The 22,647-nt window shown below is 32.2% G+C and overlaps 11 protein-coding genes and 1 pseudogene across 12 annotated transcripts, besides 6 other annotated features; 9 read left to right on the forward strand and 3 right to left on the reverse strand.

The window, feature by feature from the left end:
• Nucleotides 1–76: part of a mobile genetic element that runs on past the window's edge.
• Nucleotides 1–76: part of a terminal%2Cinverted (terminal inverted repeat of MuDR-N3_TV transposon ID:TVAGG3_0093500) that runs on past the window's edge.
• Nucleotides 1–78: part of a mobile genetic element that runs on past the window's edge.
• Nucleotides 79–318: 240 nt separating this feature from the next.
• Nucleotides 319–1,995, reverse strand: TVAGG3_0093510 (positive regulation of histone acetylation; the record flags this gene model as incomplete). The annotated part of the gene is made up of 1 exon (XM_001305133.1): nt 319–1,632. One exon carries the CDS (start codon nt 1,630–1,632, stop codon nt 319–321), a length of 1,314 nt encoding a protein of 437 aa, XP_001305134.1.
• A 1,299-nt stretch (nt 1,996–3,294) lies between these two features.
• On the forward strand, nt 3,295–3,724 carry TVAGG3_0093520 (positive regulation of DNA-templated transcription, elongation; the record flags this gene model as incomplete). Its single annotated transcript, XM_001305132.2, has 1 exon — nt 3,295–3,666. The coding sequence occupies one exon, from the start codon at nt 3,295–3,297 to the stop codon at nt 3,664–3,666; it is 372 nt and encodes a 123-aa protein (XP_001305133.1).
• Nucleotides 3,725–4,619: 895 nt separating this feature from the next.
• On the forward strand, nt 4,620–5,138 carry TVAGG3_0093530 (uncharacterized protein; the record flags this gene model as incomplete). The annotated part of the gene is made up of 1 exon (XM_001305131.1): nt 4,653–5,126. One exon carries the CDS (start codon nt 4,653–4,655, stop codon nt 5,124–5,126), a length of 474 nt encoding a protein of 157 aa, XP_001305132.1.
• An 838-nt stretch (nt 5,139–5,976) lies between these two features.
• TVAGG3_0093540 (antigen BSP-related family) lies at nt 5,977–9,032 on the forward strand (the record flags this gene model as incomplete). Its single annotated transcript, XM_001305130.1, has 1 exon — nt 5,977–9,009. One exon carries the CDS (start codon nt 5,977–5,979, stop codon nt 9,007–9,009), a length of 3,033 nt encoding a protein of 1,010 aa, XP_001305131.1.
• A 435-nt stretch (nt 9,033–9,467) lies between these two features.
• Nucleotides 9,468–12,374, reverse strand: TVAGG3_0093550 (helicase protein; the record flags this gene model as incomplete). The annotated part of the gene is made up of 1 exon (XM_001305129.1): nt 9,468–12,374. One exon carries the CDS (start codon nt 12,372–12,374, stop codon nt 9,468–9,470), a length of 2,907 nt encoding a protein of 968 aa, XP_001305130.1.
• A 142-nt stretch (nt 12,375–12,516) lies between these two features.
• Nucleotides 12,517–12,553: a mobile genetic element.
• Nucleotides 12,517–12,553: a terminal%2Cinverted (terminal inverted repeat of Banshee-A3 transposon ID:TVAGG3_0093560).
• A 38-nt stretch (nt 12,554–12,591) lies between these two features.
• Nucleotides 12,592–22,647: part of a mobile genetic element that runs on past the window's edge.
• TVAGG3_0093580 (protein of unknown function, DUF4106 family) lies at nt 13,445–16,245 on the forward strand (the record flags this gene model as incomplete). The annotated part of the gene is made up of 1 exon (XM_051222517.1): nt 13,445–16,245. A coding segment is annotated over one exon (2,801 nt), but the record flags the coding sequence as incomplete, so codon positions are not given.
• TVAGG3_0093590 (protein of unknown function, DUF4106 family) lies at nt 16,334–16,687 on the forward strand (the record flags this gene model as incomplete). Its single annotated transcript, XM_001305128.1, has 1 exon — nt 16,334–16,687. One exon carries the CDS (start codon nt 16,334–16,336, stop codon nt 16,685–16,687), a length of 354 nt encoding a protein of 117 aa, XP_001305129.1.
• On the forward strand, nt 16,720–18,327 carry TVAGG3_0093600 (protein of unknown function, DUF4106 family; the record flags this gene model as incomplete). The annotated part of the gene is made up of 1 exon (XM_051222518.1): nt 16,720–18,327. The coding sequence occupies one exon, from the start codon at nt 16,720–16,722 to the stop codon at nt 18,325–18,327; it is 1,608 nt and encodes a 535-aa protein (XP_051107504.1).
• TVAGG3_0093610 lies at nt 18,704–19,239 on the forward strand (annotated as a pseudogene). The gene has a single exon. A coding segment is annotated over exon 1 (536 nt).
• On the forward strand, nt 20,077–21,026 carry TVAGG3_0093620 (uncharacterized protein; the record flags this gene model as incomplete). The annotated part of the gene is made up of 1 exon (XM_051222519.1): nt 20,077–21,026. A coding segment is annotated over one exon (950 nt), but the record flags the coding sequence as incomplete, so codon positions are not given.
• TVAGG3_0093630 (protein of unknown function, DUF4108 family) lies at nt 21,711–22,130 on the forward strand (the record flags this gene model as incomplete). Its single annotated transcript, XM_051222520.1, has 1 exon — nt 21,711–22,130. One exon carries the CDS (start codon nt 21,711–21,713, stop codon nt 22,128–22,130), a length of 420 nt encoding a protein of 139 aa, XP_051107506.1.
• Nucleotides 22,147–22,614, reverse strand: TVAGG3_0093640 (uncharacterized protein; the record flags this gene model as incomplete). The annotated part of the gene is made up of 1 exon (XM_051222521.1): nt 22,147–22,614. The coding sequence occupies one exon, from the start codon at nt 22,612–22,614 to the stop codon at nt 22,147–22,149; it is 468 nt and encodes a 155-aa protein (XP_051107507.1).

Here is a 22,647-nt window from a genome sequence, read left to right on the forward strand (position 1 = left end):
ATTTCGCTCGATAAAAGTCCATCCAATAGTGAGATAATTGAGCAACGAACATTTTTCCATATCACAAAAAACCTCCCCATTTTTCACATTACAAAAAATTTTTTTAATTCTTTTGCGCAATATGCCTCTATCATCATTTTACTATAGCTTACTTTATTGCTACAATTTACTTTCATAATCTCATTTCATAAGAATTTATTTACAAAAAAAAAACTTTTCTCGTTCACATCTGAAAACATTTTCATGTATATTTTGCATAAAAATAACAAACATTTTATAAGACTAATATAAAATCAAACAAATAAAAAATAAAAATTATTATTGCAGCCATCCAGCTGTTTTCATGTAATTATATATAGAAGTTACTAGTTCAGCTTGATCTGGAATGAAATTAATAGCATCTTGAAGAGATAATTCGGATCTTGCATCGAATTCTCTTAAAAGAAGGTCTTTTATATTCAAATAAGTCTTTGGATGCATATTGAACTTATTACAGATATCAGCTTCATCAGAATTAAGCATTTTGAAGTATTCCAACTGAGTATCTCCACAAGTAGTCAAAGAATCAACGAGAGAGTTCCATGTCTTCACATGTTGTTCTGTAATTTGTCGAGATCTTTGAAAAGTTTCGGTTAATTGGTCGAATGCTTTTCCTTGGCTTTCGTTATCGATTCCTATCTGTTGCCAGTACTCCTTTTCATGTATGATCTGTTGTAGCTGGTCTTTTTTATCAACCAACTCCGTAATTTTTTGTAAATTTTGGAATTTTACGAAAGGAGCAAGCGTAAGTAGAGTTTGTTCTTGTTCCTGTTCAGCAGCTGTAGGGTTCTTCCTAAATCCTTTGAAAGGACCTTCGAGAAGTCCGTAGTCTTTGAGAATTTCGTGTCGATATTCTCTTTCTTCTATGATTGTGTTATAGGCTTGTAGGTGGTTGATATGGGTTTGGAATTCATCTTCCAATTCCTGGGGTGATGAGTACTCTTTCGTCAGCATTTCGTCGAAATTAATTCCATTTATGAGTTCCTCGGCGTTATCGTATAATTCAGTTTCGAATTCACCTCTGCGGGGCATGTATCCGTTGTATTCCGCTGGCGTAACTTTATCATAATGTCCCTTTTGACGCATAATAATTTCTGCACCGTCACTTGGATGAGATTCGACGGGTTTTGCATCTTCATCAGGCCATGGTGCAGGAGTTGGTGGATCTTCTTTAACTTTTTGTTCAGGAACTGGAGCATTTAGTGCTGAATGATAAGTTGAGAAAAAATGATTCTCACATTCTTCAGGAGTTTTGGTATTCATATCTACAGCTATGTCTCTCCAATTTCCAAGGCCTGATTCTTCAATTGCGCGCAATAATTTCATTTCTTCATTTCCAGCCCATCCTTTTGAGAAAATTTCTGGTAACTGTGTTCTCACAACAATGAATGGATGCTCTCTGATGTGGCAGCCTTTCTCAGCGCCCTCAGAAAAGCACTCTAAACACTGAATAAATCCATGACATCGTGTGCACTGAACAATATATTCATCGTATATTGGTCTGAAGCATGTTTGACATATTGCGAATGGCTTTTGTTCTGAACCAAATGATGCGGAGATCTCCTTTTGACTAGCATAAGAAGTTTTCCTCATCTAAATTCAAACAAAGTTCTTCAATTTGAAAATGAGAAATTTCATACTATACAGTTTATTCCTCGATTGACCTTCATAGGCCTTTGTTAGAAAATTTCTAAGAAATGAAATTGATAATCTTGTTTTTTCTAAAATCTGAATATTGGAGCAATATCATGAATACTTTTAGACGAATATCTTCCGAGGTCTCTTAGTAAATGAGAAAAATTGAAAGAATATTGTTTTATTGGACGAAATTTCATAAATCTTTGGTTTAACTCCCTACAAAAGACTTTTCTATATAAACTGCTAACCCACTATGATATCTGTATGAGATGATATGATGTTTATAACATATTTACTGTTATAATTGATTTTTCAATAAATTTATTTGCATATTTTATTAAATTAAGAACATCTTTCAGGTTTGATTTTTCTTCTAATATCTTATCAATATATTCCAAAATACCAATTCCAAATGTGGAAAAATGTAATATTTAATATAATAAACACAAATATTTAATTGAGCTGGATTGTACATAAGCTATACAACTAATTCACACATATTTTTTCAAGTATTTCGATATTTTCAGAAATTATTCTGTTTGTATTTAAATTTATGGATTCATACCATGAACAAATGGTATAAGGGACTTATTTGATACTTCATTAATTACTGAGGGTCAATTAAAGAACAAAAATGGAATTAGAATGGAAGTCTATGAATTTTGCAAAACATTAACCAATCATCAAGAGTAATTTCTGTTTTTGTAAGCCAGTTCCTATCAAATTCATCGATAAAATCTTCGCAAAAGCGAGCATGTGGAACATGACCGAATTTACCAAAGAATTTCTGTAATTTTTCAACAGTTATTGTGTCGCTATCATTATTACCCGCAATAAGATGGAAAATATATTTCCATCTCTTTTCACTATTTTCTGCGATACTTTTTCTTTGTTCTGTAATAGCATCAATTAGTTGTTGGATTGCTACTATTTTCTTTGATGGATGAAAATATTCATTGCCTGGAATGCTAATCAATTCCAAAACACGAACAGCATCTTCGCGAGGTAATTGGCCCTCACAATTTGTATCAAAGAGTCTGAAGATGTCTATAACCTCTCTTTGCCAATCTTCCTTTTGCTTATTAATGAATTCTTTATAATTAAACAAAACTTGAAATAGAAAAAAAAATAACGTCCTTCAACCAAACTTCCTGTATCGTCAAGCAACTATATCATTAATTTGCTTCATCTGATGATCAAATTATGTATAAGAGTGTAAATCTTATCTGTGTATATAGTATGGATTGTTATGTTTAGCTATAGAACTTATTGAAACAGATTAAGTGTTTCTTAAGCGAAAAGTAATATTTTGGATCTGCAATGTGGTCATATTTAATAGTTAGAAGATGCACTTCTGGATTACAGGGGTCAATAAAAAAATTAGATGAAATTTAAATAATCATTGAATTTGTCTTATTTATATGTTCTTCATAACAATTTTTAAATATGAGATTTGTAGAATGGCTGTACAATCTGAGTTTGATATCAATTTTCACAAAACAAATAGAGCAATTGAACATTTTATAAAAATTTAGAATCACCATGATGTACAGTGTCATAATATCATTAAAATGTCTATCATGATTTCATATCAAAAGTGACATATTATTTATTCATATGGCTGAAGACCGTTCAGTTACTCTCCCAAAGAAATCCAGGTCTATGGCTGCCTGCATAGGCTGTGGCTTGATCCAAGATAGAGACGTCTGGAAGCATGAAACTACATGTCCAAACTGTGGATGGACCGCTACTGAAATTGATTCATGGGTAAGCAACTCTTTCAACGGAATTTTAGCTCTATTTCAACCACAAAAATCGTGGTGCTCATCATGGTTAAAATACAACAAGAATGTACCCGGAATTTATTGTATAGATAATTTAGGCGAAGTTACTGATACTATTGTACAACATTTAGAAAGCTACGGTAGGCCACTCCCTGAATGGGTAGAGAGATACAAAGTTCAGTCAACACAACAAAAGACCCATTAATTTTTTTTTCATTGTTCTTGAGATAGATTAGTATAAAATAAAACGTATATGCCTTGATAAGTAACAGGCTTTATTTATTTACATTTTAACATTGCATTTGAGTTTTTATGGCTCAAAACATTTTCATTGAGTTGGTATCTTTAAATAAAGATTATTTGTTACCCAAAATTATATGTTCGGCGATTCTGAAGTCATTTTGATGATTATCTATTAAAAAAATCAAAAGATAACTTTATTAAAGTGATATCAAGAAAGTTCTCACTGATTGGAATGATTACTTTAAGTAATACCAGTCAATGATGAAAAGTATAACTGAAAAAGCATAAAATTGTTTCAATTCAGGATTCAAAATTAACAAGATTATAAATAAGAAAGGTACTTCAGAGCTTTTTCCACAGCCTTTCAAACAAGTGATAGACACCATCTCAAGGTTCTGAATGGAACTAGATTTATTTAAAATTTAGAGAATTTAATTTTTGTTAAAATTTTTTCTCAAGCAATACAGTTAATCATTAAATGAATAAACACATCTACTGGAATAGTGTCCAGAATAATTCAAATGATAAAATACAATGATCATTCTGGAATGTTAGAATTGGTTCCTAAAAAAGAAAATGATATTGTAATAGCCACAAAATCATTTAACAGTGAAATAATATATGTTATATGTTATGTGTGTCTGTCATATAATTGAACAACAAAGTTATTGATTGTTATTATCAAAAAGAAACCAACAAATAAAAGGGACAATAGAAATGTAATGTGAAAAAGATAATGTAAGAAGAAAGGAAAAGGATTAATATAAAGATGAGCATATCTCGCTATATTGGGCATTAATAACTTTGTATTGTCTTTGGCTAGAGCCGTCAATACATCCTAATAGCATTTAATGCCTTATTTCAAAGTTTGGATTCATAAATTCCATTAGAACATTTAGAAATTCGAGATTTATGAAAGAAGACTCCCAAAAGTGACCGTTTAAAAATATGGAAGATATTAAAGCACAGCTTGATGCCATAGAATGGGACCAAAGCAGTATGACAGCCAATGAATATATTCTTAAACAAATTGTTGAGCAACTTTTATTGTTGCATGTTGAAGAAACAAAAGAAATTATGGAATTGAGACAGAAACTAGTCGAATGTTACAAACGAAATGGAACTGGAGATGGTCAGCAAAATCAAAACATTACACCAGAATTACAAGATTTCGATCCCAACAGCATTTATAAAAATTTGAGGCAAATTCAAGAAATGATCAGGCAGTTAAGAGAAGAAAGAGAAAACTCTGAAAAAGCCGCTAAAGAAGCTATTAATACTATTACTCAAGAAAACACGTCATTAAAAGAAGAACTAAATGAATTATACGCAAAGTATGTAAATCCTCGATCATATAGTTCAATTTCTATATCGCCTACCCAAAGCCCAGTTAAAGGCAGTTATTCTAAGTCACCAAAATAATTTCATCTTTTATTGTTCTTTTTTGTTGTTATTTTTGCAAATAGTCAATTTTCATTTGCAATTGTTTTATAAATATTTCATTATTTGAAAATTTCGCTCGATTTGATATTAAAGAATCTTCGAGAACTACAGAACTCATGTAAACTAAGATATGCTGGAGAAGAATACATGAATTGAGTGAAAAGTTTCATTATGAGTCTTAAAATACATTCAATTCGTAAATCAATGCTTCCATAACATGACCAATTCAAAAAAGTTGACTTAATAGAGAAAATAACTGCTTAAAATTGCATATGCTTATTCTGAACTGAAAAATAAATGGTAAAATTGAATGATGTTTATCTGTTTGAAGTTCAAACTGAACTAATTGATCATTCAATTTCCGATTAATGATGAATGTGGTTGAATGGTTTTTTGTTTTGAGTCTCCTTTAATTTGAAGCGAAACATTGAAAAAACGTCATGTTTTGAAACCTGATGTTTATTATACTTTCTTTATTATATATTTTACTTCAGAAATGGTGTGTGCAGATATCATATACCAAAATTCATTTAGTTCTTCTTTTAATGAAGTGTTTTCGTATATTATAATCGATGATTGATAATCTATTATGCATTGTTAGACAATATCTTCCAAAATAAAATGATTTCTACTGGTATCATATAACAATAATTATGTGGCTTAGCTCCTATTGAAAAAGTCATCTCATTTTATTTTGTCCTAATTTGCATTATTGTACTCAGATTGTCATTTTGTTTTCCTCAGAAGAAAAGATTGAATTGCGATTTTTCTTTGTTAATTCAATTGTTAGATCCTTTCAAATATTATTGCTTTTTATTCAAATTTTTTAATGCTCTGCCAACTTACTGTTATTCAATCATTGCTTCAAAATAGAGTATTTATAAACCGAGCACCGCAAATCAATGGAAAAGAGATCACAATCACCGAGCAAAAAGATATTGAAGATCCATCTACAAAAATATTGATAATCAAAAACAACATCAGCAAAATAATCTTCAAAGGGGATAACATTACATCAATTCTCTCTATTTCCGGATTACCTATGATTACCAATGTTGATATTGAAGCTAAAAACGTTTACACAATACCAAATGATTGCTTTGAAAACTGCATACATCTAGAAACAGTAAAATTGAGTTCAAATATAAAGACAATTGGACAGTCAGCTTTCAAGAATTCTGGTTTGAAGGATATTAATCTAGAAAGTGTAGAAGTTGTTGGTGTAGAAGCCTTTTCATCATGTTCTCGGCTTACAAAGATAAATTTGGCAGCAGCTGTTAATATATCAGAATATGCCTTTAGCGAAAGTGGTGTAGAAAGTTTTACTTTTAATGATAAAGTCATTGAAGTTGCAATGAGTGCTTTTCAAGACTGTTTATCACTTACTTCTGTTAAACTTGGAAGTAAGATAACTAAAATTAATTCTTATGCATTCTCTGGTTGTCTTTCTCGCAAAAATTTTGATAAAGGAGGTGCTTCTATTGATACAATTGATTCAAATGCATTTGAATATACAGGTTTGAAGGAATTTATAATAGATGCAACAATTACTACTCTTGGTGGGTATGCGTTTTATCAATCCAAACTTGAAAAACTTACATTTGCTGAGAGATCTGCAGAACTATTAATTCCTGAATATATTTGCAAAAATTGCATTTATTTGAAATCAATTATCATCCCAGAAAATGTCAAGTTCAATTCTCATGGAAGCAATATATTTGGGTCATGTGTAAGTCTTGAATCAATCAAACTTCCTTTAGAAGTTAAAGTAATTCCAAAAGCTACATTTTCAAATTGTTCAAATTTAGTCAAAGTTGAAGGATCAGGGATTGAAGAAATTGGAGCATATGCATTTTATTGTTGCATTAAACTTTCTTCGTTCCCATTTGATCATGTTTCAAAGATTAAGGAATATTCATTTTCGTTTTGTTCATCCTTGAAAGATATAAGTAAATTGTCAACAACTACTCACATTGCATTTGGATCGAACTCATTTTCATATTGTACATCTCTCAAAATTGAAAAACTATATTCAAAATATACACTTGAACAATATGCTTTCTTAGGATGTTCAAAAATTGAATCGATTACAATTAGCTGCCAAAATCTCGCTGAAGGATCGTTCGCAGGATGTTTAGGTCTCAAAGCTGTATCTTTTGATTCCATAAGTTTGCTTCAGGAAATTGGCCCTTACTGCTTTATGAACTGCACTAACCTGAAAACAATTCAATTCACTGATAATATAAATATTATTGGCTATAATGCTTTTGAAGGATGTCATTTGCCAGACAATTTTGATCTTAATAAAATAAATACAATTTATAAACATGCATTTGCAAAATGTCAAATGAAATCTCTTACAATCAACACAAACATTTATTTTGATGAAAAATGCTTCATTGAGTGCAATAAGCTTGAAAAGATAATAATCGGCCAAAATGTAGATCAATTTTCATTATATCCTTTCTTTAATTGCTCTAATTTGGCATCATTTGTGTGTGAAAATAACGAAAACATGGTTTATAACGATGGTATTTTGATGTCTAAAGATAAAAGCACTTTAATTGCATTTCCACCAGCAACAAACATCGAAGAATATACAATACCAAATGATGTAACACAAATATATCAACATGCATTTGCGTTTTCAACAAAATTAAAGAAAATAAATTTAAATCACTATATTGAAGTTTCAAATTATGCCTTCTATTTTTGTTATTCCCTTGTAAAATTTATATTAGAAACAAACGCTCAGATTTCATTCGGATCTTTTACTTTTTATAATTGTATATCTCTTAAATCAATCAAATTCTTGTCGCCTGTATATTCACTTGGAATTTTTTGTTTTGCTGGATGTGTCAAACTCAAAGAAATTGATTTATCTTCATGTTCATTAATTGGTGAATATTGCTTCTTTGGATGCATCAAACTCAAAGAAATAAACTTATCAAAGGTAGAAATTATACCTTATTATGCTTTTCAAAGCTGCTGTGAATTGTCTTCAGTTGTTCTTTCCGAGCAATTAGTTTCAATTGGAGAATCTGCATTTGCAAGTGCTGGATTAAAATCAATTACTATTCCAAACTCATGCAAGAAAGTAGATAGTTACGCATTCCATAGTTGTAAAGATTTGTCATCATGCGAATTTTCTTCTAGTGTAACAAAAATCAACTCTAAAATATTATACAACACATCAATTTCTCATTTTAAGATTTATGATTCTGTTATTTCCATAGAAACAGATGCATTTCAGTATTCTAACAATCTTAAAATAGAGATTGTAAATCCTCAAACTAATAAATTTATGGTCGATGGTCAAGCATTAATCTATAAACCAACAAAGAAATTGGTTTTGACATTTGGGAAACTTCCTCAAGAATACAAAATTCCATCATCTGTCGAAGTGATTGGCAAGCTCTCCATTAACTCAAATGCAATCAAAGATGAAGAACTTGAATATCCAACCGAATTAGGAACAACAACAGTAATTATCCCTTCTTCTGTCAAGAGTGTCGAATTACGAGCATTTGAAAATTGTCAGTACTTATACAATCTTTGTTATGAAGGTGATGTTTTCCAGACTTCTTCAGTTAATGCAAAACAAATCTTTGTAACTGATAAATATCCTTATTTGCTTGCATTCCAGAAGAACATCATAAGAACTGATTGTAACAACAAGATTCCTGATAGTTACAATCTCATCCAAGCATTGAAGAACATGAAAATTTTGGTAGCTGTTTTAATAACTATTGCTGTCCTTGCTATTATTGGTTGCATAATATTAGGTATTGTTTTGTGTGTATCAAAGAAGAAAGGTGGCAAAAGCGATAGTGATAATGATATCGAACCTGATAATGCATAAACAAAAAAAAAATCATAAATTCATATTTTAGATTACGTTTTTTTTCAAATATAAAAACTGTGACAAATGACGATATGTCTTGTGTGTTATGTCTTGATAAATTCATTAGCTATACGAATAATGTATCTTCACTTACTTGAGCTATAACAGCTAATTTAATGCACCAGGTAATAAATTGTCGATACTTCATATCCATCTATGAAGTATTTTGAATGTTCCTCTTCTAGTTAATTCGATACCTAATATGAATCTGCTTATAACGCCGTAGAAATTGTTTTGAAATAGATGAGTATGTTCAAATATATGAATTATATCAAGAATACAACCTATAAGAGGACAATTTCATTTTTGTGTTTCAATTTGTGAAAATGATTATTATCTTGATTAAAAGTACAAAACATATAAACACATTTATTGATAAAATAACATAAACAACAAAGTAAAATATTATTGGTGAACTAATTTTTCAATCCTAAGAAATCCATGATTCCACGGACTGTTAAGAAGGAAGAGTGAGTTGAATTAGGGATATTTCTAGATCTCTTTCTTAATAAAAGGATCTCTTCCTGAGAAAGAAGATTTACAAATTTAAATCTTGAATCAAGAAGGATTTCTCTAAATCTGTTGAGTCCGAATATCATAACAAGTTCAAAGAACTTGCTAATTGTAGAGTTTGTCCATTCAATTATATTATTTTGGGGAGGATTTGCTTTAATAAATTCTTTCATCAAAGAAAACAGGTTTTGATACTTAATAATGGCCTCTTTATCTTTGTTTTTAGAACTTTTGGCCATTATTTCATCTATTTTGTTTTTGATATCAGCTTTTGTTTTTGTAACAATTGCAGCCTTGGAATAAAAGTTTTCATCGTTAGGGAAATTCTTCAGAGCTGTGAAAAGCTTGTATAATTCTGACGAATTCCATTTCATATGGAAAATAATTTCATCATTTTCTAAAAATTGTCGGTTCATCATCTCTTCTAGGTATTGTTGCATCGGTGATAATGGATCTATGTGGTTCCCGTATATCAAATCGCCCATTGCAGCAATTTCAATTTGAGATGGTTCGAAATTTGCGATTTTGAAGTCAGAAAGAGGAGTGTAAACATTCCTATCAACTTTTCCGAATTTTCCGAAATCCTCAAGATCCTTTTTGATATCAAATTGAACCGAGATTTGCCTTTTCAAAAATTTTCTTGCGCAAAGCCTCAATTCTATGGTTTTAAGGAAACGGTATTCGTTTATCCATAAACTATTGAAGGCATGTCTTGCTAATCTTAGCAATCTGAAGTCAATTTCAATTGTATGAATATTTTCAAGGGAAAAAGTTGGTGAAAGTTTGGATAAAACCGCTAACAAATGTGGTAAATCGGATATTTGTGTATCCGAAAGCTTCGAAAGGCAATAATTTATCAAAGACATGCATAAATCTTTAACTTGAGGAACAGAAGCCTTAATAGAGAGACCAATTTGTTTCCATTGACCAAATCCCAACAAATCCAGGAAATAAACGCATAAATATGACTCATCAACTGACATTAATTTTTCATCTTCGTCAGTTTGAACGTTAAATGTCATTCTTGCTATGAAATCAGTTTCTGATTCATCATATTTCAATTCTCTGCACTTTATATCATCAGGATTTGATGAATTATAGTCAGAAATCGATTCAATCAAAGGAAAAGAGAGATTTTGGGTATTTTCAAGTAAATACGATACTGTTCTTACACTTAAATAGTTTTCTTTTTCTTCTCTTCTTTTAATTTGTTCCAAAAGTTGAGTTTTCTCAAAATCTGTGCAAATTAAATGATAAATATGAATTTCTTCAAGGCTATTGTAAATATTGACCTTTATATTGATATCCTGATAATTTTCTTGTGGTTCTAAATAAATTATTACTGAAACAAAAGATAAATCTATTTCTTGGCTGGAATATTGATAAATAATGATGAATCTTTCCTGTCTTTGATCTTTAAATGTCTTCTGCAGTTTTTCAATATTTGTTTTCCCATTAATTTTGAAACATTTCGAATATTGATTGAATAATAAGTATAAACTCTGCATATTTTGATAATTACTGGTAACAATTAGTATTGACTGGGCTGAGTAAACAGTTTTAACAAGGTATTTGATAAATTGGAACTTAGAGGAAAGCTTCAAAAGAAAATCATCATTTGATTTAAAGATTTTTGAATAATACTCGTTCAATCCCAGTAACTGTGTTGGGTTATTCAATATTTCTTGCTCAATGGCCTCTGGGGATTTAGAAGAGTATCGATTTGTGATTTTTTGGAGTAAATCTAAATGATGCATTCTCAAGCAGTCATCCTGACTGTTTGTTGGCTTAAGACTAACTATTTCATTATGATTTCTGTTGGCTACTGTTTGTTTTATTGAAATAACAAAATTATTTGAAAAATCTACGGAAGAAATTTCAGAAGGAGCATTAACCAATGATAACAAACTCTTGTATGTGCTATTTTTCTCAAGCTCTAGATACTTTAAACAGAAAAATGCTCTTGGAAAAATATGAAAATCAATTTCTTCGGAAAAAGTAGGTTCGTCATAGATAACTGTATGGAATGGAATATTTTCAAATGAATTAAGATCATATTTCAGTATTCCATATGTTGTAACTATGACATTAAAAGAAAATTTGTTTTGATAAGGGGATCCGAACTCATCTAAGCTATTAAAGCAGTAGTCTCGAATTATATTTCGTTCTAAAGGATCACAACTATAATCAATTGTTACTAATTTTGTATTTTCTAAAAAATTATACCAATTTGAATAATTTTCTTTAGTTGTGACAACCAAAAACGGTCCACAACCATTATCTGTTGCAGTATTTAAGAATCGAGTAACTAAATTATATTTCTGCGTTGATAAAGAGTCATATAAAATTCCCGAACGATTTTCATTGTTTATATTCACGAATTTCTGCAATAATTCATTGGATTCTTGTAAATTGAGTGTAATTTTATCATTTTTATATGTAAAACTCTTCATATTTGATACAAAATTTTCAAATTCATCATCTGAAACTTTTTCCCAGTATAAATAGTCATAGAATACTCTGTACAGTAAATACTTGTCAGGTCTGAACGATATAGCTACTGGTTTTTCTTCTTCGCGGAGATTTGTTTCTTTTATTTCAGTTTTCTTGAAAAGAGAAATAATATTTTTGTAATCTTTCATAACTTTTAATTCATCTATAGTTTTCCACTGACTTATGCCATTATCATAGTCTTTTACTAAATATTGTTCAACATTTTGACGAATTCGACTCATTACAATATAACAGTCATTATATACTTCCTGAACTGTATCTTCCTTCGAATCTGAATCTTCTGATCTCCTTCTCATAATAGCTCTTTCGATTAATTCGTCATCAGATATATCATAATCGGAATAATCATATTTTATTGGTTTCTTTTTAACCTTTTTCGTAAATTTCTTCTTGTTGATTATTTCTCTGCGTTCTTCTCGTATTTCTTGATTTGTTTTGTAAGAAACAGAAATTCATCAAAAGTGACAGCTCTCAATTTTTTGACATTTGTAAATTCTAAATTGAATGAGAAAAATGAAATAAAAAAAAAAAAAAAAAAAAAAAAAAGGAAGCGGGGCTTCCAGGCACTTCGTGCCTTCTAGCCCTGAGGATGAATGAGTATAATGAAGTTTTTTTTTTCTTGGGGGATGGCTTCCAGGCACTTCGTGCCTTCTAGCCCCCGAAGATGTTTAGTAAAAAATGAAGTTTTTATTCGGAAAAATTGTTAGTCTTCTGGGTCGAAAACATTATATATAATGTGTCGCTTTTCACAAATTATATATGTTTTCATGTTTTGTCAAGACTTCTTCGTAAATGTTTTGTCAAGACTTCTTCGTAAATGTTTTGTCAAGACTTCATCGTAAATGTTTTGTCAAGACTTCTTCGTAAATGTTTTGTCAAGACTTCTTCGTAAATGTTTTGTCAAGACTTCATCGTAAATGTTTTGTCAAGACTTCATCGTAAATGTTTTGTCAAGACTTCTTCGTAAATGTTTTGTCAAGACTTCTTCGTAAATGTTTTGTCAAGACTTCTTCGTAAATGTTTTGTCAAGACTTCTTCGTAAATGTTTTGTCAAGACTTCATCGTAAATGTTTTGTCAAGACTTCTTCGTAAATGTTTTGTCAAGACTTCTTCGTAAATGTTTTGTCAAGATTTCATCGTAAATGTTTTGTCAAGATTTCTTCGTCATAGGCACGGAGATAAGACGGTTATTTTACAAAACTGACAACACTTTGACCGAGTCATTTTACTCAGAATTCAATAAAAATATATTTTAGGGTAGAAGGGTATATCTACCCCGTTTTCTACCCTCATTTCTACCCCATATGTCCTTACTGAAAAAGTATGTGTTCCATCTGTCAAAAACCGCTTTTTAACTTCACTTAAAATGCCACGTAAGCTACGTAAGAATATACGTAAGAGGAAGAGAGCATTGAAACATCCAATAGTAAAACTGACACCACAACAACAGTTGCAACAACAAATGCTGAATGACCCCACTATGTTGCAACAAATGTCAAGCAATCCTATGCTTTTAAACCGAGTTGTTGGTGCACAGAGTGGAGGTTTAAGAGCGGCACTTTTAGCGAAAATGGCAGGCTATGGTGGAGCTGCAGACGGAACAGCTTATAACCCTCAAAGTCAAATGAATTTGAGTTCACTCAAAAATCAAATAACAGATGTCAAAAAGTCAAACATAGACATACAGAAACAAATAAGTGAAAACGAAAAGAAACTAGAATATGACAGACACACAAAGAAACTCAATGAGTTAAACGTAGAGAAAAAGAAGAAAGAAGAACAACTGAAAGAACTAAGTACAGAGGAATATGCAAAAAAAGTGTCAGAAAAAGCAGCAGAAGTAGCAAAAATGGAACAAGATGTTATAAATTTGAAAAACCATACTACTCAATATAAAGTACTGAAAGATGAAGAGATAAAACAAAAAGCCCTGAAGACATATATGGATAGCGATGAGTATAAAAAAGAAGTTGAAGCAAATGTAAAGGCAGAAAAACTTTTACAGTTGCAAAACCAAACCGTACAGTATGAAAACTTAGCACAAGAAAGTAAAAATAACGACGCGGCTATGCAAAAGGCAATGAAAAGCGCAGAATATATAAAAGCTAACAATGACTGGTTAGATGCCCAAGCCAACGCTAAAGCAGCCCAACTTATAGGGTCAATAAGGACAAAAATACAAGCGGATGAAGACAGTTCAAATGAAGCTTTAATGAATGCTGACTTTAAGAACGCCTTCGAAGCTCTTCATAGTAAGGTGAAACAAGTGAACGACTTCTCATCTGGAAAGAAACTGAAGTCTGAAGGTTTCGACAACGAGTTAAGAGAAGTAGCACAAAATATGACGAAAATAACAGATGCAGCAACAAGACAGGCAGTTCAAAGTGCCTATGACGCCGTTAGAGCAACTGTTGTGAAAAGTCAAGAAAAAGAGTTACAACAGACCAAAACAGACCTAGTAAATGCTTTCTTAAGAACGAAAAGTCAGGTAGGACATTACGCTGCAGATGGAACATATGTGCCAGTTGGTGGAACTTATATACCACCAAACCCTCCAAGAGAAGCACCTGCACCAGGACTACCTAAAACATTTACATCGTCACATGGACACAGACACAGGCATGCACCAAAACCAACACAACAACCAACACAACAACCAACAGTTCAAAACACTGCACAACAACCAACAGTTCAAAACACTGCACCACAACCAACAGTTCAAAACACTGCACCACAACCAACAGTTCAAAACACTGCACCACAACCACAAACAGAGCAAGGACATAAAAGAAGTAGAGAACAAGGAAACCAAGAATTCTTAAAAATGCTAAAGGAAAAATATGGTTACCCAGATACTATTGACTTTAGTGACAGATATAAAGAAGCTATTAGAAAGTTCAAGGAAGAAAATACTGACCCGAACCTATTTAGCTTTATGGCTCAGCATAAAATCGGATATAATTTCAAACCTGGAAAATACAAGCTCGCTAAGGGATATGATTTAATAGCATATCGTCCAAATGACATGACTGAATTTACTCCGAGATATTTTATGTCAGAGATAAATGATGATTCAACTATCTTCATGAAACGCGTAAAAAATAGAGACGGAACGAAAGAAGAAAGGCTTATGAATGCAGATGACTTAAATAGGGAACTTGTTAAAAACGGTCTCGGAATATATGAAATGCCAGCAGATGAGGTACAAGAAACTCCACAGGAAGAAGTTCAGATACAACCAGACATGGAAGAAATAGTTCAGCAACAACAGCTAGAAGAGCCTGAAGGAAACGAACAAGTCGCTCCTTTGGAAACTAACCTCACAGAACTAGATGAAGATTTGGAACAGCCGAAAAATCTTGACCCTCAACAAGAGTATGCGGAGAATATGGAATATTTCCAAGAGTCTAAAAAAAATTCGGCTGACATAGTAGAAGAATATCGAAAAATGTTTGCCGACATACAAAAGACTCCAACACCAGATGAAAATATTCAGCATAGAATGGAAGAACTGAAAAAAAATGTACACAAATACAACAACCCTTTTTACTTACGAGCATTTAACGTTCAATCTTCGGATGAACTCGGTGAAAATAAAAGGTTAAATTTCAAGAAAACATATAGAAATGAAACATTGTTTAAAGTTCATTCAGAACCTAGCCAAGATGGAAACAAACCTACTTTTGTTTCTGCAGACGATGGAACTACAATGAGATGGGGTCATAAAGCTAATCCAGATAGGTGGTTCATAAACTTACAACCTCAATTCCAAGAAGTTGTAGACGCAATGGAAGTGAATGGTGAACCAGATGTAGCTGGTATTTTCAGCGCGGCTTTAATGCCATTGAAAGATATGAAAGATGCAGATATTTTGAACCAGTATGAAATGAACATGGCTGATGGAAATATAACACCTGACGTTCTAGAACATTTATCTCAAAGAACTACACAGAACCATAGAGATGGTATATTTGGTGAAGAGTTTAGAAAGAAAGTTAGGGAGAGCGAAGGAAGAGAACCTATTGTACATGACCTTGCAAACGAAAGTTTGCAAAATGTCATAAAAACTTACTTTGCAGACAATGAACTGAGAAGGGATGAATATTTAAGAAAACTCAAATGGACAGTACCAAATGAAATGTTAGTATTGAAAAACATGTTCCTTGACAAAATAAAACCAACTACAGAAATAAACGACGCAAGACTGAAAGATTGGGTAAAAGCTTTCCCATTCACAAAAGATATTGTTGGTAACATGGAAAGAAAACCAGAATGGCTACAAAAACATATATTTGGAAACGAGCATATTCCATATGGACAGGCACTGTTTGAAGAGCTTGAACCAGAAACTCAGGACAGAGTCATGCAAACAATAAGCGACGACTCAAATACAAACTATGACAAAATCTTTCTAGGATATAGGTTACCTGAGATGGGCGACCAGAGCCAAAAGGCAAAAAGGACATGGGAAATTTGCAACATACTAGATGAACATAATGCAAAGATGCAACAACTTCAAGCAGAGGGCAATGAAGGAAAAAGAAGAGTTAAAAACTCAGTCAGGAAGAAAGTAAAGCTTGGTCCACGTGGGTTCTATTATGACATATAAATCCAACTATTCTATATTTTTACTCATATGAAATGTACGCCGCTCAGAATATAACGCCAACAGTTTTGGATGCTATGAATGGAAATGTTTCCGAATGGTATAACGAATGCGACAATGCCATTAGAAGGTCAGAAATAGTTCCTGGAACTTACGAATATACAACTGCTGTTTCTTATGGAAACGTAGGTGAGTTTGGAGAAGGTTCTTCAACAACAGTAGATATTGCTTGCGACAGGTTTCATATTATTTCTATTGACAACTCATTCTTATACGTGGAACAAGACATTGAAATAAAACCTTCTGCCAAGTTGTCTGACAAGAAAGGTTGCAATGGAATTTTCTATGTCGGATACCAATATGCTCCAGAAGTTTTCATGGGATATAAGATATATTCTAACTCTGACTTAGTTCAAACAGTAACATGGGCAAACTATGAATGGTTCGCTTTGAGAAACTCAGTACAACCACAAGCTAGAGAACAAACAGACCAGTATGCAACTATTGAGAAAATAAGAAGACTTGACCCTAACGTTCCAGGAGTTTATGTTAACCTTTCTGGTTCAGATGGAAATGCTGTCACTAAAGTAAAACTGAAACTTAGAGTTCCTTTGTCATCTTTCCTCATCTTCAGGTTTTTAAGATACTTGCCAAACTGGGCAGGAAAAATTTCTATTGAACTTACTCCAAGCAAAAATAACTTAGTCATTGCACCAACACAAGACCCATTCACTATTACAGAAGTAGTGGGAACAAATAAAATGTCATTCGCCGACTTTTGCAAAGACAAAGTTGACTTAGACTTTGGTTTCTCAAACCTCAACACTGAAGTAAACTATTATTTCAATGCTGCTGGAACTGCTTGGGACCCAGTTAAGTTTACATGCGAAAAGTTTGAATGCAAGAGAATAGAAAGCAGACTTGCAGTCTATATGTTGGACCCAGATATTTCAAATGCTTTAGCTGCCAAATATATTGCAGTTCCACTTATGTTCCCTATACACCAAATATCTGTCAAAGACTTTGCAGGTGAAGTTGGAAACCAAAGTGCTGACCCAGGTGCAAGAACAGATATTGCCTTAACAACTGCAATGAAACATGCAGATACTATGTTTGTACTGTTCAGACGAACTATAAATGACTATTCTTGCTTCTACAACCCTGGTATTAAATATCATATAAACATAGATGGCAAATACTATCCAAGAGAAGAATATTCTACAGTTGAGGATATGAGGTCATACAACTTGACATTAGATGCTATGAACTTTAACAACAACTTCACAACAACCATTAACCCTGAAATGCAAAGTTCTATTATGCCATATGTGAAAGTATGGACTCATACAGGAGGTCAAAAAACTCAATATACAAATGGAGACCGTTCAAACTTTTGGCTTGGCATTCCATTTGCTGACTCAGAAGACTTTATGGGTGGTATTTCAACTGTTGGTACTGTACAAATACAATATACTGGTGACAGAGACGGTCCAGATGAACTGAGAGCAAAGAAGTTTACAAAACCAATAGCACTTTTCACGGAAGATGCTCTTTTGAAGATTCGTTCGATGAAACCTGCTGGGGCTCCTCAGATTGGCATAACGACAGCTTCCATCGAGCAGATTTTGGCAGCAGGTCAGTAAGTTGTTCTTGAACTGACTTCTCTCCGTCAAATATTGACAGTACGCCAGTTTTGACATAAAATTGTATTATAAACTTACCTTTAGAAATATCTGTAAGTTTTGTTGTTATATTTTTGTCTGCTTCAAGAACTTTCACCATCTCGGTTATACCAACTTTCTTTGCTTTATGAAAATATTTTGGTTCAGCAAAGACTGCTATTCTATAACATTTTCCATTGTTTGTGTAAAGAACTATTCTGTCAATGAACTTGTATTGTTTGTGTGTGTAAACTTTGTTCTGCTTCAATTCGAAGAGATACTCGAATACGTCCATCTTTTTATTCTAAGTAAAATGTCATTTCCGAAAAATAGAAGCGTGAGTGTTTCAAAAGGTTTAATGGCGGTGGCAGATGTGAAGTTAAATTCACCAACTCAAACAAACAGTCAAAGTGTTGTTGTCAATGTCAAAGAAAGAGATGTTGAAGTGGGGAAACCATACGAAGACCAAGATGGTATAACAATAGTTCCTGTAAAAGAACAACCAACATACCCTGAAGTTAGCAGAGACTTAAGTTCTGTTGCAGATATTCGAAATGACTACCAACAACTTAAAGACAAACTTAAAACTCAGGAGAAGATTTGTCAAGCTTTAGGTCTAATGTTAAACTTGGTCGAACACAACCCTGTAAAGGTGAGCTCCTATGTCATCGCACCTCATGAAGTTTTGAAAGAACTATTGAAACTTTTGACAGAGGCAGACGATATAAACATCAAAGAAATAGAACCCGACATTGCTTGCTGTGGTGTTTCATATAATGTCATTGACAAGATATACGTTATGAAAGGAGGTGAAACGTTGAACTTAAAATATATTTCCCAGACGTTATAAAAATATTTGACGACCACAACATTTCATTAAAATTTAGTTGCTAAGTAAATGGCAGAAGACATAGTGGTTTATACTATTACGACTAAAAAACCCTGAGTCATATAATTCTATAACAACAAACTTACAAAGTCCTCAAGGACGATATTGTAAACTAACTTTAAACACAATGACGACTAAATGTTTTGCTCTTTTGACACAGAAGACTTTGTTGTTGTGAATGGTAAAAAATACTTCTTTGAAGATACTTACTCAGATATACCACCAACAGGTTTTGTTGACTTATTTAATACTTTAAGGACGGATGTAACATGTGCTGCAACTAGAGCAGGTTTCATTATGTTTGGATGTCCGACTGAGTTTACTATAAACGATATGAGCTATAATACAAAACTTATATCTGGTTTTTACTACCAACAATTTCCTATAACAGGAAAAGGTGTCATACAAGGAATGTCTATTCCATTGACATTAAGCACACCTATTTATATATTTGTTTCAAACTTAGGTTCAAAGTGCTATTCGAATGTTGACAGAAACTACTATGACCAAAAGATACTCATGCGTATAAACAACACTTTCTCTGCTGGTTTGCCTATTGTTCATTCGAATGCAGAGTTTTCAGCTTTAGTAAACTCAAACACTTTAGCAAACATAAACTTAACCTTAGTCGACGCAAACTTTGTTCCTGTAAAACTTTTATGTCCTATGTATTTGTCAATGACGGCAGAAAGTTTCGAATTGGAAGATGCAACTGGTGAAAGTATTGTACTACAAGAACAACTTCAACAACAAATAGCTCAAGAACAACAAATGGAACAAATGCAACAAATGCAACAACAAAGTCAAGAATAAAAAAAATATTTTTTTTTATTTTTATAAAAATGTACAGAATAGACGTTTCAGATTTTTATGACTTCCAAGCGTTCAGAAATATGTGTCCATTTAGAGACTATAACAAAGCAGTCGAGAATTTGAAACGTTTAGTTATTTATGTCGACTCTGCCCCAGAATGTTATGTCATGAAAGAATGGGATGTTGTCTTTAACAAACCAAGAGCAACAATAGTTTCAGAACAAGAATGTAGACAGAAACTTAAGAAAATAAAAGTCGTACAAGTTGGTATGAAGATGTTAGATGCTTGGGATATCTTATTGTCAAAGTTAGAAGATTTTTCAGTTCGTGGTATAAAGTTCTATACACCATCTCCAAACTTCTATTCTATCTTCACTGGATATAAATACGAACAAGTAGAATGGAAAGAAAATGTTATAGAAGCTTGGTTAGACCATGTCAAAGAAATTATATGCAATGGAAACGAAAGAGTCTATGAGTATATCTTATGTTGGTTTGCAAACATCTTACAATATCCAAGTGCTAAAAATGAAACTGCTCTCATTATAATTGGAAAACAAGGAACTGGTAAGAACACATTCTTTACAGATATTTTGTGCAAACTGTTAGAGGGCTATTCGAACCCTAATATGACAAACTTAGAAAACATCTGCGGTAAATTTAACTCTTCAATAGAGAATATGAAACTTATAGTATGTAACGAACTTCAAAGTATAGATACAACAAAGGTTTTAAACTCAGATGCTTTGAAGAGTCTTATAACAGACAAAGTTGGAGTTGTTGAAAGAAAATATAAAGACCAAAGAGTTTGTGAAAATGTTGCAAATTTCATCATGGTTTCAAACAATGTTGTTCCGATGAAGTTAGAAAGTTCTGACAGAAGATATGTAGTTGTCAGAACGTCAGATTCTCATATGCAAGATACAGAATATTTTGACGACTTAGCAGAAACTTTGACACCTAACTTTTACAACCACTTGTTCTCATATTTCATGACATTAGATATTTCAAAGTTCAATCCAAGACAAATTCCACATACCGAAGAAAGACAAACATTGTTAGAAGCAAACAAGAGTGTATATGAACTGTTTATAGATGAAACTGACTTTGTGTCATTAGATGAAAGGTCATTGTACGATGAATATAAACAGTATTGTCAAGAGTATGGTTATATGGCAGCGTCTAAACGAACATTCTTGGCAAATGTCAAAAATCTTTTGGATGTACAGAACGGCGTATATACAAAGAAAAATTTTTCTGAGTAAATTTAAAAAAAATATTTTTTTATTTTATTTGAAATGTACGCTGAGTTTGTTGGAGAAGACCGTTGGGAAACTTGTTTGTTAGATGAGAAATATGAAATTCACTGTTGTGAGTCATTTGAAGTCAGAAACAAAGAGACAAAAAGAGTTTTAAGCGGATGGGAGCAAAATAACGGATATGCGCTATTCTGGTTAGATTGTCCTTATGAAATGTATGAAAAAAAGGCTTTATATGAAGAATATAGAAAATATTGTCATGAAAACGATATAAGACCAAGCTCTAGAGAAAAATTCTATGCTGGTATAAAACATCTTTTCGAAGTTCGGAATGGCAAATATAGAAAGAAATAATTTTTCTGAGTAAATTTTTAAAAAAATATTTTTTTTATCCGATAGAAAAGATGGCAAAATTCATCTCAGTAAATAAGTACATGACAGAAGTCAAAGATAAGTTAGCTCCATTCGCATATTTGAATGTTTACTTCTATAATTTTGAAAAGTCTACATTTGACAAAGTTTGGAACATTGCACCAGTTAAGTTTGCTGTTGTTAGAAAAAGTGGTGCAACTTTTGAAGACTTAGACATAGAAGGTTTGTTGACAGTCAAAGAAAATTTTGACAGAAAGTTCTCAAAACTCGAAGAAGGTAAAGCATACAAACTTGTTATACCTTATGAACCAAAGAAAGCAGACGACTATGAATATTATGAGTCTAAGATAGTTGAAGTTCAAGGTAAATTGGGTAAAAAGATTTTAGAGTCTAAGCCAGTGTTTGCTCCTAAAGAGGAAGAGAACATTGACATTGACCCAGAAATGTTCTAAAAATAAAATTTTATTTTTACATGTCATATCTCACCTTCTCTGGAACTGGTTCAGGTTCTTTCTTCTCTTCTACTTTCTTTTCTTCTACTTTCTTTTCTTTCTTTTCTCTCTTCTTCTTCTTTTCTGGTGGAGTTATGTCAAATTTCTCAGAACCATATTTATGTAAAAGTTCTTTGTCCTTTAATAGCTCTTCTATTCTGTTTCCTATTTCATCTTCAAGAACAGCGCATGTGTCTTCTTTGCATTCTAAGAACTTTTGTTGGACTTCATCTCTCCAAGAGGCGTCATCTCTGTCAACAAGTCTGTCATTGACAAACTTAAAGACTTCTCTGCCTAATGTTTTATGGTTCTTGTCATATTCCCAGAAACAGAACTTTAGAACAAATTCACCTTTCTTGTTTACACTATGTAAGATTTTATGGTCGACAGATGTTTTGCTGTCAAAAAGCTTGTCTCGAATATAGATAGCGAAATCGCTAGACATTTTCAAAAAGATAAAAATTTTAATTTTTCTAAA

The sequence above is a fragment of the Trichomonas vaginalis genome, chromosome IV, assembly GCF_026262505.1.
Source record: "Trichomonas vaginalis G3 chromosome IV, whole genome shotgun sequence".
In the NCBI taxonomy this organism is placed as follows: Eukaryota; Parabasalia; order Trichomonadida; family Trichomonadidae; genus Trichomonas; species Trichomonas vaginalis.